Source organism: Trichechus manatus, unplaced genomic scaffold (assembly GCF_000243295.1).
Source record: "Trichechus manatus latirostris isolate Lorelei unplaced genomic scaffold, TriManLat1.0 scaffold00128, whole genome shotgun sequence".
Taxonomy (NCBI): domain Eukaryota; kingdom Metazoa; phylum Chordata; class Mammalia; order Sirenia; family Trichechidae; genus Trichechus; species Trichechus manatus.
The window spans coordinates 6,161,801-6,175,575 of NW_004444064.1; the positions used below are offsets into that span (position 1 = coordinate 6,161,801).

The following is a 13,775-nucleotide window of genomic DNA, read 5'->3' on the forward strand; positions in this document are numbered from 1 at the left end:
GAGTTAGCTGGCTTCTTGGTTATGGTTAGGTGACTGGTTAAGGGTTAGGTGGCTTAATTATGGGTTGGGTGGCTGGTTGGTTATGGTTGGATGGCCGGTTATGGGTTAGCTGGCTGCCTATGGGTTGGATGGCCGGTTGGACTGAGCGTTTGGGCTCAGGGCACTGCCCTCGGCTTTGCCTGTGTCTGTGTGAGCAGCCGGGGCCCTGTCTTTCACATCAAGACCCGACAATGCCTGGCGGCCTGCCCTGTGTCTCACCGTGTGCATACAAAGCACTTTCTTGCACACCGCCTCCACTTCACTTGCTCAGAATATCCATTTAGGCCCCTCTGGCCCCTGGAGCCGATTGTTAATTAAATCAGCTGGGGGCATCCTCTATTTCTTCAGCACCTCCAGGATAATGGAAGTCACCCCATGGCTCAGGGAGGGAAGGAGGGGCATTCCCTTTTGGCCTTGGCCTTGGGTTTCTGGACCCTGCATGGTGCTGGCTGGAGGAGGGCTGTGCTCTGCTGTGGCCGTGAGAGGAAGCCCCTCCTACCTGGGTCTCCAGGCAGAGCACCCCCACCTGCACCCAGACCTCCTCGACTTGGAAGGGAAAGGACAGAAAGCGGCTTAACACAGAAAACTCACACTGCCACCAGACTTGCCTTGGCGGGGTTGTTCTTGGGGTTTCCAGCATGTGGTTGATGCATTACAAACCACACAGGGCTCATGAGCTGATGAGTGAAAGAGAACCTTGGGCTCAGCTTGGTTTTCTCTTCCAACCCCCTTCCCAGAGGCGTGGCCGGGCAGCTGGGGGTGTGCGGGCTCCAATCCCAGCCCCCTTGTACCCACAAGCCTTCCTGGGCTGTAAGATGAGCAGCCGGGGGTGGAAGATGGCTGCGTACCTGCGCCGTCTGCTCCACGGAGCACTGCAGGAGCATTTGGAACAGCAGGGTGGACGCCTCCCTGTCCTAGGCTGGGCGCTCAGAAATCCCTGCATCTCGTCTCTCCCGGGCCCAGGGCCTCCCACCCACAGCCACCACCAAAGGGTCTTACCTCCGAGATGCCTGAGTCGAGCACGGTGCGGAAAAGGGACTGGCGGTAGTAGGGGCTGATGGTGGAGGACAGGAAGGGCAACAGGTCGTACTCGAAAAGGCCCTCACCAAACAACTGGTCAAACAGCCGGTTGGGGTAGAAGTGCCCCAGTGCGCGTTTGAACCAGGGATGCTGGATGGTGACGTCCATGTTGGCACAGCAGGACCGGAGGCTGGTGAGGAAGCAGGCAGGGACCTCTGGGCAGCGCAGTGGGGAGCTGGGCTGTTGGCCTCCCTATATACGCCTTGGACAGAATGGAGGCATTAAGGGGATTTGTCTGGAATGCCATGAGCTCATGCCCAGTCAGCAGAAACATGGGCTGGACCGAGCAGCAGCGTGGACACAGCACCCACCAATCCCGGCCGTGGGGTGTAGCACTGGCCAGCGAGATCCTGGACTCCGCTCAGGCCTGCCTGGGCGCTTTGGGCCACCTGGAGGACTGCCATCCCCAGGGGCTGCTCTCTGCATGGTTCTGCTGCCCCATACATGCCAGGTGACAGTGAAGGCTTGCATCGTCCTCTCACTGGGGGGGCGGACACTGTGGGCCGCACACACAGGACAGCCGTATGTCCACTGCCCCGTGGGATCTTCATGGCTGCCGGGGAGGTGGTGCTCATGTGCCTCACACAGACGGGAAACAGGCACAGAAGCCAGGCCACTGGCCCCAGAACCTCACAGCTACTGAGTGAGAGGGCATTGTTCTCTAAAACAGAATGGCCTCCATTATTTGTCACTGGTCACTTATTCAATCTGTACACTGAGCAAATAATCCAAGAAGGTGGACTATATGAAGAAGAACTCGACATCAGGATTGGAGGAAGACTCATTAACAACCTGTGATACGCAGATGACACAACCTTGCTTTCTGGAAGACGAGAGGACTTGAGCACTTACTGATGAAGATCAAAGACCACAGCCTTCAGTATGGATTACCCCTCAACATAAAGAAAACAAAAATCCTCACAACTGGACCAATAAACAACATTATGATAAACAGAGAAAAGATTGAAGTTGTCAAGGATTTCATTTTGGATCCACAATCAACACCCGTGGAAGCAACAGTCAAGAGATCAAAAGATGCATTGCACTGGGCAAATCTGCTATCAAAGATCTCTTTGAAGTGTTGAAAAGCAAAGATATCACTTTAAGGACTAAGGTGTGCCTGGCCCAAGCCATGGTATTTTCAGTCGCATCATATGCATGCAAAAGCTGGATGATTAATAAGGAAGAGTGAAGAAGAACGGATGCATTTGAATTATGGTGTTGGCGAAGAATATTGAATATACCATGGACTGCCAGAAGAACAAACAAATCTGTCTTGGAAGAAGTACAGCCAGAGTGCTTCTTCTTTAAAAGTGAGGATGGGGAGACTATGTCTCACATACTTTGGACATGTTATCAGGAGGGACCAGTCCTTGGAGAAGGACATCATGCTTCGTAAAGTACAGGGTCAGTGAAAAAGAGGAAGACCCTTGACGAGATGGATTGACCCAGTGGCTGCAACAATGGTCTCCAGCATAGCAACAATTATAAGGATGGTGCAGGACTGGGCAGTGTTTCATTCTGTTATACATAGGGTCATTATGAGTTAGAACCGACTCAATAGCACCTGACAGCAACACAGAAAGTAGCATACTTATCATCAAAGTCCCAGGAAAGGCAGGGAGTACAGAGAAGAAACTAGAAAGTGCCTGTAATCCTGGCACCTGAACTGTCATGGATTGAATTGTGTCCCCACCCAAAAAATATATGTTGAAGTCCTACCTCTGTATCTGCAAATGTGACTTTGTTTGGAAATAAGGTCTTTGCAGATGTTATCAGTTAGGTTAACATGACGTCACACTAGGCAATGTGGGTCCTAGTCCAATCTGAGGGGTGTCCTCACGGAAGAGAAGAGTCTCAGAAAGTCTGACAGAGGAAGGGTGTCATCTACAATCCAAGGAACACCTGGAGCTTCCAGAAGCTGGGAGAGAGGCAGTGCCTCAGAGCCTCATCCCTCAACACAGATGACACCCTGGTCTAGGACGCCCAGCCTCCAGAACGGTGAGGGAAGGACTATCTGCCCTTATCAACCACCCAGTTTGTGGTATTTTATTACAGCAGCCCAAGACAAAGACTCAGGGGAGCCTTGGTGTCTCCACGAAGCCTCTGGCCTTCCCTCTGTTACTTTTTCAGTGGAAACACGGCACCCACATTGCTTTGCGCGGCTTGGCCTGGGCGTCCATCCCCCTGTCACTGCTGTTGGCAGGGCCCAGCAATTATTTTGTCTGTCTGTGACCTTGTCCAGTTATTTCCTCAGGGTATGTTCCGGGTGGTAGGGGACACATGGGGGTGTTTGGTGAGGCATAGGCTACTCCAAGTTTGAAGGCTTTTGAGATTTTTCAACCTGGGGAGAATCATGCTAACTTACGCCCACCCACAGTACAGGAAAACACCCATCCCTACTCCCCTCACCAGCTCGCTGTTCTAATGCACGTTCTGGGCCGTGAGTCATTCCTTCCTCTCCTTTGTGCCTCCCCAGTTCCTGGCCCAGATTCTGGCCTGTGAGTCATGTTCTGGAGGAAACATACGCTCAGAAGCACCTGGCAGTCTTTGCAAAGGTATCTCAGTCAGAGCCTTGGACTTAGGTCATGGAAGGGCAAGGCTTACCCCGTATTTAAGCAGGATTACATCCAACACTAGTCTCAAATGGAATAAATGTTGAAAATGGAAATCTCACAGCACTCCGCGCACATCTCAATTCTCAGCATCAAATCCTTCCTCTCTGCGTGTTTGAGCACCTACTGTGTGCACAGCACAGGACGGGCAGAAGAGGCCCTAAAAAGACTTTAAGTGACCGTTTCGGCCCTTTGTGTGTTCATGGCTTCACAAAGATGACACGTCAGAAGAGTAATCCCCCAAGCCCTTCAGCAATAAGGGCCCAAGTTAGGATGCAGATGATAAAGCCTGCAGAGGTGGGAACAGTCCCCCTACCAGGGCCGGCAGGGGCGCCTGCTAATCACGACCTTATAGCTACCCTACCGGGCAGGTCTCAACATCACCTCTCGTTAACAGACCAGAAGTGAGGTTAAGAAGGTGAAGCCACATGCCCAGTCACCCAGCTTATAAGAAGGGCCCATTGTTAGGTGCTGTCAAGTCGATTTCAACTCATAGCAACCCTCTATGAGAAAACAGGCCTGCCCCATAGGGTTTTCTAGGCTATAATCTTTACAGAAGGAGCCCTGGTGGCACAATGGTTAAACAGTTGGCTGCTAAGCCAAAGATTGGTAGTTCAAACCCCCCAACAGCTCCAAGGGAGAAAGATGTGGCAGTTTGCTTCCGTAAAGATTACAGCCTAGGAAACTCTATGGAGCAGTTCTACTCTGTCCTATAGGGTCGCTACGGGTTGAAGTCGACTCCACGGTGCACAATCTTTACGGGAGCAGATCGCCAAGTCTCCCCACCACACCCCAGGAGCTGCTGGTGGGTTCAGACCACCGACCTTTCAGTTAGCAGCCGAGCGCTTAACCATTGCACCACCAGGGCTCCTTCCCAGAAGTCAGTGTTATTGAAAAATCTTAACACAAGCTACCAGAGTCTGACAAACTGACAAACATATGGCAGAATCTTCAAATGAGTGCCCTTTTAGTTCTTATCCTTTTATAGACACTACACACCGTATGGAAATCAGCCAGAGAACTCCGATGATACGGTCACCCAGACACAGGTGGACTTGGCGACAAGCATTGGTTTGAGAGCAGGTTTTTATGGGGGGGGGTTGGAAAGGCACACCTAGGGGCCAGTTCCTATCTACAACTTCCACAGTTGGGGGTATCCCTGGGCCTAAACAGGAGATTTCAAATAAACCCCAACAGCCCGCGGGAAGAGACAGCAGGCGCTATTTCCATCTGCCATTCTGTGTGACCTCTTACAGCTTTTATTTGTGGTGAAAATTTAAAACCGTGAAACCAAGCAAGACTGTGAGGCGCGATGTTTGTTTAGTGTGAATGGGAGTTCATGTGTGACATGTTTCGCTGAACCTGAATAATGTCTTTTAAATTGACATGCATTCTTCTTTTTCATTGTTAATGGTTGTTTTAAAACCAACGAACAAATCAGAAAATAATGATTATTCATGGCTATGATCATGATCGTTGCTGAAAACAATCTAGTCTAACAGTGAAAGAGGATCGCTAGGTGGTGCCAACAATTCACGCGCTCCCTGCTAACTGAAAGGTTGGTGGTTTGAGTTCACCGTGTGTGTGTGTTTATGTGTGTGTGTGTGTGAGTTGTATATGTCTGTGTATGTATGTGTGCCTATGTGTATGTATGCATGCATATGTGCGTGGGTGTGTGTGCGTGCACGTGTGCATATGTGTCTATGCATGTATGTGTATGCGTATGTATATCTTTTATGTATTCATGTGTGTGTGCATATTATATGTGTGTGCATATTTGTGTGAGCGTGTGTGTATGTGTGCATACGTGTGTGTGCATGTGTGTGGGTGAGGGTATGTGTGAATGTGTGCATGTGCATATGTGTGTTGTGTGCATATGTGTGTATGTGCATGAGTGTGTACATGTGTGTGTGTAGGTATGTGTGTCTGCGTGTGCATAATGTGCACGTGTGTGTCAGTACCTGTGTATGTGTGTGTGTGAGGGTATGTGTGTGAGTGTGTGTGTGTGTGTATTGGGCGTGGGGGTGGAGGCCGCAGTCTCTGAGATCCCCTTCCTCTAATGTCTAAATAAATTGGGCCTGTCAGGAATTTTGTTAATCCGTGAAAAGCCCCTCGGTAGGCAGGAAACGCAGCCTCACGGGTCACTCCTGCGAGCAGCTGGGTTTGCGTTGACTCTCACATTGTTCTCCATGCTCCGGCTTAAGCCTGCTCTCGGCTCATTACAATGCCGTGTATACCAGCTAAACACCAGCCCTTCGCACACAAAGGCCGACATTTATTTTATCTCAGGAATTTGTGTGACGCCAACAGTCTGCCCAGCACAGTCACCAGCTTACAGAGCGCCCGGCAGCAGAAGTTTCCACTGTGGCCCCCACTGGGCCCCCACACAAATCCGCACTGTGTTGGGTGGATGGTCATTGTCATGGGATCATCAGGGAATGTGCCCCGGGCTAAGCCCTTACCTGACCCTTGGCGAGGTCAGCAGGTCAGATGGGCATGGTCCACCAAGTTCCCACCCTTGGTACTGGCAGAAGCAAGGACATAGTGATCAGGCAGCAGATGCCACAGAAGACCCACAGAGGCCTTCCAAATGCTGTCTGCAGGTGGCACGCGTTCATTTAGCTGATCCTCCTCTTTTTAGCAATGTGTAGGTAATTCTTCTCCACAAACGCACACTGGGAGCTGCCAGGATGGTTAGGTCATGGGTGATGGTTGAAGAACAGTTTCCGGCAGGTTCTTCTGCTCACCGATACTCCATATTATCAATGATTTTTGCCGTGGAAGTCACGTGTCATCTCATTGAGTGTATCTGTGCGCGGGCGTGGGCTTGTGCTGGTGGGGGGAGCGGGGGTGTAATAAACGTTGCTTTTCATTTCTCTGATTAAAGGGAGTGTGTCTCTCCATTTTTGTTCCCCCCTTGAGTTCCCCCATCTTCTTCACCCATTTTTCTATTGGGTTTTCTGGCTTTGTGTGTGTGTTGACTTGTGTCAGTTCTTTGCATATCTATATATTAGTCCTTTGTCACTTTGGGATGCTGCAAAGATCTACTCCATATCTGTCACCTGTCAGCTCATGTAGAGGGCCTTGAAGGCACACCTCACACCCAGCTGACCCCCTAGGAAGCCAGAGCTGAGAGGCCCCAGGTACAAATGCTGCCAGCTTGGCCCCTAGATACATGGGGATGACACCCAGCTCTGCACCCCACCCCAGCCCCAGCTCACACCCAGAGGGAAGGTCCATGACAGAGCCCAGGGTCCCACACATACAGTGAGCAGAGTGTCCTGGGAGGAAATTCAAACAGAGCCAACAGTGTTGAGTTTGAATCCCGGTTCAGTGTTTACAGCTGCGTGAGCTTGAGCAGGTCCCATTCATCTGTCAGCAGGTGATGACAATCCCACCCACCCCGGAGGGTGATGGTGAGGAGAAACAGAGGTGAAATTCACTCCATCAGTGGCCATGACTGTTGGTGTGTGGACTTCCGCAGTGGGACTGAAGGGTTCATAACTATGGGACTGAAGGGTTCATAACTATGGGACTGAAGGGTTCCTAACTATATCTGAAAATGTCTGGTACAAGACCATGAATAAAGCATGACCCAATTTTATTGATCTTTATGTGTAGATACATTCTCATGAAAACTACCTGAAGATGCATCAATGCTAACAGTGACCATTTGGGGTGGTGGGACCATGAGTAGCCTTTGTCTTCAGTTCCCAAAAATAACCCTTGGAATTCCCCAGCAGTCAAGATGCCTTTATTATGTAAAACCTCTGGACAGCACCTTAGAATGGGTGCAAGTGAGTGGGCGCTACACAGACCACTTGCAGCCAATCTGCAGTTAATCTTGCGTATTCATTGATTCAACCGATGATGCATATGCAATGAGGCCTCAAGCATGACTATGGAAAAGCCAATAAAACCCCAAACATGGAAGGTTGATGGGCTTTCTGGATTGGCAGGAACATCAATGCGTAGAAGAGGGTGGCACATCCCTGGAGACAATAAAGGCCCCTTGCCAGGACTCTACTGAACCTCACCTGATGCATCTCTTCATCTCTTTGTTTGCATCCTTTCTGGTGATAATAAATGGGTAACTGAAATTATCTGGTAATCTCAATTTTAAAGAATTAACTGTCTAGAGAATTAACAAGCCCACAGGGCAATGAGCCAGCAGTGCCTGGCGCCTGCCTATTTGGCAGTCAGAAGGACAGAGTTCTTTTAACTTGTGTGAAGACCCAGCTCTGGGTGGCTGGGAGGTCTGAGAAAGGGTGCATGGGCAGTTGATTTGAAGGACAGAATCCTTCTAACTTGTTAGCTCCAATTCAGCTCTGGACAGCTGGAGATAGGAGAGTGTGCTGCTTGGAGCAGCTGGTGACAAGAATAGAGAAGTGGGAAGGTGAGGACTGGATCCACTTCCAGGTAGGAATTAGATTCATGTTGATCCTTACCATGCAGTTAGGAACGAAGGTGGGATCTGCCCACCATGCCCCTTCATTAATGCAGTTAGTGCGTGTGTTTCCCAAACTCTTTGCCACAAGCTTGGAACTACTTTTACAATTTCTGAAGCACTTCTCTGGGGGCAGTGAGAGGATGGGGCCAGTGGGGCCAGGTGAGTCCCCGGGAAAGGTAGCAGGGTCTGCTTGCTGCCGAGTGGAAACCCCAGGTTCTGCTCAGCGTGACTTGTCTCAGCCAGTAAAGGAGAGACTAAGGTGGGGGAGGAGAAAGATGCCTTTATTTCACTGCACAAGGAAAAGAACAGTCGGGGCTGCTGCCGCCAAGACTGCTCAGCAAGTGTGAGGGGGAAGATTACTTTTAAGGGGTTTACAAGTAGGAAGTTCATACGAGTTACATCAGCAGCATTCTTAACCATACTACGGAGGCACAATGGGTTTACATATAACTTCATGCATCACATGTTCAGAAAATGTCGGTTAAACTCCACCTAGAAGCAGGGGAGTTAGTATGTGTGAGGTCTAAAAGTTTATCCTGAATGTCAACATGGCACCTAAACTGGTTTCCGCCAGTTTCCTCTAGTTTGGGGCAGCAGTCAAGGAGAGGGAAACCAGGATTTTAATGTAATGCTACGGGGCAGTGGAATTTTCCACAGCCTGGGGACCTCTGTCTTATGCTCAGGCTTAAACTAATGAGTAAGGGATCCTGGAGGACTGAAATGGGGTCCCTCTGAGACAGAGGCAGGGGTCTGCTTTCTCCCATGCCATCCTGGATAACTGAGCTCATCCTCAGTGCCCTCAGGAATTCCCACTTGGTGGGTGAGGGGCACCAGTGCATCAGGGGCCAAACCACAGAGGAGCTTCCTGCATTCCCTTACTCTGGGGTTCTCCCCACAGGCCCCAGACCCCAGGATGGAGCCTAGTCCTCCCGTCTGCACTGCATGGGTGTGGGTCTCACCCTCGGCCAACCTTGCAAAGTGTGAACCCACCTTTTGTCCAGGTGACAACTAAAGGAGCCCCAAAGCACCTGAGGACCCTCCTCCACTGGGCTAGTCCACATTTCCCCGGAGAGGAATCAACCTCATGAGTGTTTTCTGGAATTTTAAACCTACTTCTGAAGACAAGGAGGAGCAAGAGACCAGTTTGGGGGTGAGCATACTGGGAATGCACAGAGAAAAAGAATAGGAAAGAAATTTTCTAAGAGAGGGAAGGGTGTCTCCTGAAGGCCTCTATTCAAAGAACACTCCACCCTCACCCTGACCCTGATAGATCTAAGACAATCCTTTACATTTCTGAATTCCCACTGGCATAGGGGACCCGTATAATTTTTTTTTTTTTTACCCAGACAGGACTATTTGAGGAGCTAAAGGGGTATTGTGATGCCGGCTCAGTGGGCGTAAACCAGGATGGTCCAGAACACACCGGATCACATGGTCACCCAAGCCCAAGGAGGGTGAGAAGAAGAGAGGAGAGCACTGATGCTCCACCTCCTGGAGGTGTTGAGTGCCGGGGGATTCCCTAGGGGCTGCCAGCTCCAGCTCTGGTTTGCAGTCCCTGCCCCCCATCCATCCTCTTTCAACTCCAGCCCAAATCCACACTGACACTGAGTTTAGCCCAAGGAAATACTCAGAGATTTAACTAAGTACAAGGATATTCCATGCAGCATCATTTATAATGGCTAAAACCACAGAAACAACTGGAACTTCCAATGATGGATGTGGGGGAAAGAACCAGTGTGTCACTGGTAGACTCAATCATCACGTTCAAGATAACCCCTCAGTCCTCTGCTCCTAGACTTCACCTTCTTAGCAGAAAGTTCAACCTCTTCCCTGGGTTACCCCTCACTTCCCCCCACCCCCAATATTCCCAAGAATCCCCAGGTATATTCATATAAGCAACCTAAATGTCCTGGGACCTACCAGATTATGAGTCCTGATAAAGACATTCCCCTCCCTGACTCTGCCCCAGCTTCCTTTGGGCATCCCCAATCCATCCGACTTGTTGTACATGCCTGAGATCCCAATGAGAACTGCATTCAAGTTCATGTCCCTGGGACTCCTCGCCCAGGTCAAATTGAGGGGTGACTGGGATCTGGGTTCAGGGTCCCTGAAGAGGCCCCAGCCGCCAAGAAGCTCCCATCTCTGGTTGTTTGAAGGTTGTCCACCAAAACACTCAGAGGTCCTCTAGGGGGTGCCGTTGCCTAAGGCACATGCCAGCTGCCCTAAGCCAGTCCACTCAGACCAGGGCAAAAGAATCTGCTACGGCTGAAAAATCCATTCAAAAGAATGCTGCACAGGCATTTCCAATCATGTATTCAAGGAGATAGATTAGGTAGAGAGATGAGATGGCTGGCTGGCTGGCAGATGGATGGATGGACGGACGGATGGACGGACGGACGGATGGATAGATAAGATAGAGACAGACAGATAAAATAGATTAAAGAGATTGAGAGAGACAGACAGATGGAAAGATACTTAGATGATAGATGATGGGTGGATGGATGGATGGATGGATAGAGAAATACTCATGATCTGATGCTAAGTGAAACTAGGACAAGCAGGATGATTGTTTTAATAACTCCTCATGTACAGTATTTCCAGTCACCCTGCCACGGTCCTACCTTGGACTTACCATCACCTCTGAAATCTGTTTCTAACACCCCATGTTCTAACCCCACCTTCCCATCCATCCAGTCCCGTAAATCCATTGCTCCCCGTCAACAATTCTCTTACCTTGTGGACACATTCAACCCATTTACTCCTACTACTTGTTAACCATCTTTTTAAATTATGAAATATGGCCTACACACAAGAGAGTTTTTTAAAAGGTCCGGTTTAAAGGCTAACAATGAAATAAATGCCACTGCCTCCCCCTCTCTACTTGAGGCAATAGAACATCCCTAAGACCCCCAAAAGGAGCCCCTGGGTGGTGCAAACGGTTAAGCACTCAAAAGGTTAATGGTTTGAACATACCTGGTGGTGCCTCGGCAGATAGCCCTGGTAATCTGCTTTTGAAAGGTCACATCTTTGAAAACCCTATGGAGCAGTTCTACTCTGCACACGTGAGGTCACCGTGAGTCAGAATTGACAGTAACCAACAACCCCATGTGCTCTCCCCAGTAGTATACCCCCTAAATTTTCTGTTTATCTCTCCCTCACCTTTGTTTTACCATGTTATTGTTATGTGCCATCGAGTTGATTCCAACTCATAGCGACACTATAGGACAGAGCAGAACTGCTCCATAGGGTTTCCAAGGAGTGGCTGGTCGATTTGAACTGCCGACCTTTTGGTTAGCAGCCTGAACTCCTAACCACTTCACCACCAGGGCACCCATGTGTAAATGTACTGAAATAATGCATTCTTCAGTTTTGCCTCTTTCTGCATTATATATAAATGGAATCATACAGTATGTATTATTTTGTGACATTTTAAAATTTTTCATTCAAATTGGTTTTGAGATACATCCGTATTGATGCATACACCCTATGGTTCATTCATTTTCACTGCTATGTCATGACACATTATATGAATATTTCACAAGGCTTTTATTCATTTTACCTTTGGTGGCCTTTTGGATTGTTTCCAGTTTGGGTTTTTGTTGTGTTTTTGTGTCTGCTCTTGTTCTTGTTCTTGTGGTTTTGCTGTTATAAGAAATGCTGCCATAGGAGGGGCCAAGATGGCAGAGTAGTCAGACGCTTCTGGTGGACCCTCTTACAACAAAGACCCGAAAAAACAAGTGATTCAATTATATATGACAATCTAGGAGCCCTGAACATCTAAGGCAAAGTTGAGAAACTGGACTGAGTGGCAGGGGGAGGGAGAGATGGTTCGGAAGCAGCAAGGAGTTGCCAGACATGACCTGGCCAGAGCCAGGGCCCTTCAGGCCTGATCAGCTCATGGATGAGCAGTGAGGCAGGCAAGCAGCGGTGCTCAGGAGGCACGTTTTCTGCATCAGGAGAGACCCAGTGCCAGAGAGTCTACTTGGCCACCCAGAACCAGTGAGAAGCAGCCCACGAATGGCGAAAGATAAGTACTTGTGTCTGGCCTACCTCGCGGATCAAAAACACCCCCCTTAGGGAAATACCTCTCTCCCATTTACCTCCCCGCTCCCTGCTCTGCACTGGGTCCTGGACCGGCTTCAGCAATTGCCGAGTCCCCTGGGCCGGAAGTAAGATCCGTCACACACCCTGAGCCATTCTCCTAGCCTTGGAGAGTGAACAAATTAACAAATGGGAAAAAATAAACTGTCGGCTCCCCAAAGCCACGAACCCAGGGTAGGCACAGGTCCTTTGCGTAGGCACAGGCATAAGGGATCCATGGACTTGGAGTGCCTTTCCCCTTGCAGAGACTTCTGTGGGCCCATTTCAACAGCATAGGCCCTCATTACCACAGTACAACAGGGTATATACCTGAAGTCTAACTTGAACTGTTGCAGCTATGAAGTGGCAGGTTTATGACATTTGACACTGCTCTGCCCATTAAGCACGGTCTTCACCTGCCCACATCAGGGGCCTGAGGACTGGTGGCTCCACCCATGCCACCTAGCCACCTGCGATAGGGGCCCAAGAATAAGAGGTGCCCCCCAGTCCTTGCAGCCAACAGCAGTGGGTGCTCATAGTCCGGCTTCAAAACCCACGCACCTACGCGCTCTAGGGAACAGGGACATGCCTTCCTCCTAGACACTCGGGGGTGGCCTCAGCCCCCTTACTTGCTCAGAGTGTGTCCCCCTGATGCAGCCAGATGCCTGTGCCTACACCAATCACCCATGCCTGTCTAGGACTGTAGGTGAGAGCCTACACCACACACTTGGTGGCTATCTACCTGTGCACCTGAGCTGAATCCATACAGGAGGAGTGAGCGGACTCCTGAGCTCACATACCTAATAATAGATCTAACCATCTGGTAACAGGACATTAGAGTTTCAAAGTTGCCAATAATCAAACTAGCTCATACAAGCAGCCTATTTGGGCATATCAAAACAAAACAAGAAGCTAGGACACAGTAAGCAAACATGAAATAAATAAATATAATAACTTATTGATGGCTTGAAGACAACAGTCAATACCAAATCACATAAAGAGATAATCCATGATGGCTTCAGCAAGCTCCCAAAATAAAGAATCTAGAAATTTTCCAGAGGAGGAAAATTTCTTGGGATCTCTGGAAAATTTCTTGGGATTACCAGAGGCAGAATACAAAAGATTAATATACAGAACTCTTCAAGAAATTAGGAAGGAAATTAAGCAAAACACAGAACACGCAATACAGGAAATTAAAAAGATTAAAGAAGAGCATAATGACAAATTTAACAGGCTGAAAGAATCCACAGAGAGACAGCAATCAGAAATCCAGAAGATTAACAATAAAATTTCAGAATCAGACAACTCAATAGAATAGGAGCAGAATTGAGGCAATGGAAGTCAGAATTAGTGAGACTGAAGATAAAGCACTTGACACCAACTTATTTGATGAAAAATCAGATAAAAGGATTTTAAAAAATGAAGAAACCCTAAGAATTATGTGGGACTCTATCAAGAGGAATAACATACAAGTGATTGGAGTACCAGAATGGGGGGAGGGGGGATAACAG

General features: G+C 49.1%; 1 protein-coding gene across 1 annotated transcript in view; it reads right to left on the bottom strand.

Moving 5' to 3' along the window:
- The window catches only part of CRYAA (crystallin alpha A), a 4,768-nt gene extending 3,510 nt beyond the window's left edge, over positions 1–1,258 (bottom strand). The window contains exon 1 of the mRNA XM_004384804.1: positions 1,039–1,258. Coding sequence (XP_004384861.1) covers positions 1,039–1,227 — 189 coding nt within the window. The 5' untranslated portion in view covers positions 1,228–1,258. The remainder of the gene's footprint in view (positions 1–1,038) is intronic.
- Between the last annotated feature and the right edge of the window lie 12,517 nt (positions 1,259–13,775).